This window comes from Dictyostelium purpureum (genome assembly GCF_000190715.1).
Source record: "Dictyostelium purpureum unplaced genomic scaffold DICPUscaffold_258, whole genome shotgun sequence".
In the NCBI taxonomy this organism is placed as follows: Eukaryota; Evosea; class Eumycetozoa; order Dictyosteliales; family Dictyosteliaceae; genus Dictyostelium; species Dictyostelium purpureum.
This window is the reverse complement of record NW_003519594.1, coordinates 42,757-46,677: the sequence shown is the minus strand read 5'-3', so window position 1 is coordinate 46,677 and position 3,921 is coordinate 42,757. Positions and strand designations below refer to the sequence as shown.

Genomic DNA, 3,921 nt, shown 5'->3' with positions numbered 1-3,921 from the left:
AAAAATATAAATATTAACATTATTTTTTGATTTTATTTTATTTTATTTAATTTTTCATAGAATCTATTTCATCAATGAACCCAGTTAACGGTGCCTCATCTAAATCAATGTTAAGCTCATCTGGAAGTGTCTCATTCTCTGATAATGAATCAGTTTGGTTCGGTAATAGCTTAGGTGGTGGCAGTTCATGTGGTTTCAATCCATGTTTTAATCCATGCAGTGGCGGTAACAGTAACATTATTAATATTGATATCGATATTGGTCATCTTCGTAGAAGATGCTGTTAAATTTACCCTAAAAATAAAATATATTTATATATATTACCTAAAACTGATTCGAGTATATTTTATCTGTGAAAAAAAAAAAATATCACTTATAAAAAAAACTATATTTAATTTTAATTTATATTATTATTTATATTATTTTATTTTTTTTATTTTAGTTTATTGAATTTATTAGTTCTGTTCTCTAGAAGATGGTTTGGTATGTGAGGTTGGTAGAAATGGTGAGCTGTTGTTATTTTATTAAATGGTGGTGATTTTAAATTATTTGATGATGGTGATTTTTTTTTAAATAATGAGTTCCAAATTGATGATGAACTATTTTTTGGAATTTAATGCTGTGTTTGGTTTAATACTACCACCAATGTTGTCATTTTGTCAAACTTTGTTTGAATCAAGATGTCTATTGATCATTTCCACCTGGTTTATTGGAACTCTTCAAACGGTCAGAGTTTAGCACTACGATCTTGATATTCGTCCTAAACAAATTCTAAATCAATAACCTATTTACATCTATTTTCGATATCTCATAAGAGTGATTCTTTGAGCGTACTAAATTTTAAAAGTTGAAGATTTGTTTGTTCTTTTAAAAAATTTAACTTTTCTTCCATTCCTTGTCTTATCTCCTTCTTCGATATTTCAATTTTCATTTCTAACTGTTTCCAAATGAACCTTTTGAGTCAGAAATCTCTAATTTTCTAAGTTGTTCAACCTGTATCATTTCAGTTGGAAGCTCGTCATCGAGATTTCTTGGATCTACTGCTATTTATTTGACTTTCTATAAACTGTTTGGTTTTTAAATCTTTTTCCATTGCTAAATTATAACTTTCAAATACATGTTCAATCTCTTTGATTCTATCACCATTGATTTCTTCTGAAGTATTCAATGGGATGATCGGTGAACTATTAGCACCTGCATTTGAAATACCAACATTAGATTTTTGATTAATTTGATGCTACCGCTTTTAATGGATTTATTTGTTCTGCTTTCTCTTCGAATTCATCAGTTTGCTTAGAAACCTATGCTGATGGATCCCCCCTATCAGTACGAGAACTCGGTGAAACTTTTGATACACCAACTGGAGTATCATGGCCAATGTTGAAGGATTCTTTACTGAATTTATCTTGAAGAATTGTAATCTCTGATTTAGTATTGTGATTTTCGGATTGAAGATCTTGGGCAAATTCTAATTGTTCTAAAAGTCTTTCTCTTCTTTTTTAAATAATTGCTTTTCTAATGAAATGTATTTTACTTTTAATACTTGATCTTTTTCTCTAATGACGGAGGCAATTGAAGTAGATTGTAAACCAGATGAACGAGGGGAATTATCAAAAGATTTCTAACTCCTTAATATAACCTTTGGGAATTTTAATTTCGTTTTCTGCTTTTGATAAGAGAATTTAAAGCTACACTTGTTTGTTGATTAGTTTTAGCCCTATTCTTAATGTTTTGATTTTTCCAAAAACTTCTACTTTTTAATAAACCATAAATTTTCTATTCTCTAAAAGTATTTATTGAGATAAATTATCATTCGAGGATGCATCCACATTCTCAAATTAGATTAGGGTCAATTATGTCGAAATAAATACAACATACATTTTTTTTTTTCAGGTAGTCTTGGTCCACTACGTTTATACGAGTATTGTCTTGGTCTTGCTGCTATTGCTTCTGTTTGTTTTTGTTGCTGTTGTGGTTGTGTTATTATATGTTCACCTACTTTGTATTTCTTGTTATGTTCATTTTGTTTTCTAATTTGTCTCTGAAAGCAGCTTATATCGTTTACTCAATTCTTTAATGATTTGTTCTAACTGGTATTGTTTCTGGTTGTTGTTGATGTTGTGGTATTATTATTTGATCACCAACTTTGTATTTCTTGGTATGCTCATAAGACAGAGACATTAATATTATTTTTATAGTTTGAAGAAAATTAGAAATTTGAAGTTTGGGAGATGTTGAAAATATTTTTTAATGGCTATGAGCTGCTAGCTGATGATGAACTACTATCTGATGAACTGCTATCTGATGAACCACTGCTGATGATGATCTGCTATTGATTATTATAATATGTTTTAATATTAGCTTTCTTAAAGGTTTCTAATAACTGAGGACTGATTATCGATTTATTGATTTACTGAGTTAATACTATTATTTTTTTTATAGATGACTAAAATTGGAGTATTTAAATATTGTGCTCTATTTTAATTAAATTTCTATATGATGATGGTGGTGGAAGTGTTATATTACCATTATTAATTAAAAAGCTATTACTGTTTTTATTGTTGCAACCGCTACTACCACTACTCATATTATTACAACTGCTTATACTATTACTACTACAACTTGCGCTTCGGGCTAAACTGGTACTATTATTATTTAGATTGCTATATTCACTAATACTATTATTTAAATTATAGTTACTATTACTATTTTTTAAACTGAATATTGTAGGTTCTGGTGCTGCTGTTGTTGTATTGTTATTACTATTACTATAACTATTTTTTAAACTGAATGCTAATGCTACTGTTGTTGTATAATTATTATTATTACTATTGTTTAAACTGAATGATGATGATGATGATGATGATAAAGCTGCTGTTGTGTTATTATTGTTATTATTGTTATTATTGATATTGATATTATAAGGTTCTATAATATTTACTCGATATTTTAATAGTAATTCTAATGATTTAATCGGTGATATTGAAAAACTTTTATTATTAATTGTGTAGTTTGGTAAAAATGTTGGTACATTCATTGATAGGAAATACTCCAATGCCTCCATAATATCCAAAGAGTATGCACATTCTACTAAATCAAACATGTGTAGCTGTTCTCTTTTCTTTTCGTATAGTAAACTAATTAAATTTACATCTGCATCTCTATTAGTCTCTAAAAAACGCTATGTCTCTAGATTTTATTAATATATATTCATCTGCCTGTATTATAATTAATAATTTAAAGTGTTATTACATATGTTTACTTTATAACAACAATCAATTAGTCTAAATGTTATTACCACTTACTTTTAATTTAATTTCTAATAAACTTCATAATTTTCTTTTGACCATATAACCCAATAATCTTATGTTTTAATTTAATTCTATTAAAGTAGAATTGGTTTATTGTGGTTGCAGCTGCTGTTGTGAATGTTGGGTATTGAAATTGGTCATGGGTTTTGATGAATAGTTTTTGCATACTGGTGTTTGTTCTATCATTTTAATACAAGATAAAAATAGTATTTGGTTATAAATAAATCTTATAAAAAAAAAATTGAAAAATGAAAAAAAAAAAAAAAAAAAAAAAAAAAAAAAAAAAAAAAAATTTAATTTATTTTTTTATTTTAAAATTTAATTTTTTTTTTTTTAAATTTTATAAAAAAATAAATTTGATATTTTTTAAAAAATATCTGATTAAATTTGATTTTGGTGGGATTTTTAAATTAAAATAATTTTTTTTAAAAAATAAAAACAAAATAATTTTAAAAAAAAGATTTTTTAAAAAATTTTTTGTTAATTTAAATTAATGTTTAATTGTTATTTATTTATTTAATTTTTAAAGTTAATAAAATGGAACTAATATCATTATTTTATTTTATTTATTTTATTTATTTTATTTATTTTATTTATTTATTTTTGTTTT

General features: G+C 25.5%; 2 protein-coding genes across 2 annotated transcripts; both read right to left on the bottom strand.

The window, feature by feature from the left end:
• Positions 1-1,301: 1,301 nt before the first annotated feature.
• On the bottom strand, positions 1,302-2,022 carry DICPUDRAFT_155698 (uncharacterized protein; the record flags this gene model as incomplete). Its single annotated transcript, XM_003291073.1, has 2 exons — positions 1,302-1,494; positions 2,000-2,022. 2 exons carry the CDS (start codon positions 2,020-2,022, stop codon positions 1,302-1,304), a joined length of 216 nt encoding a protein of 71 aa, XP_003291121.1.
• Positions 2,023-2,461: 439 nt separating this feature from the next.
• DICPUDRAFT_81809 (uncharacterized protein) lies at positions 2,462-3,497 on the bottom strand (the record flags this gene model as incomplete). The annotated part of the gene is made up of 2 exons (XM_003291072.1): positions 2,462-3,169; positions 3,480-3,497. 2 exons carry the CDS (start codon positions 3,495-3,497, stop codon positions 2,462-2,464), a joined length of 726 nt encoding a protein of 241 aa, XP_003291120.1.
• Between the last annotated feature and the right edge of the window lie 424 nt (positions 3,498-3,921).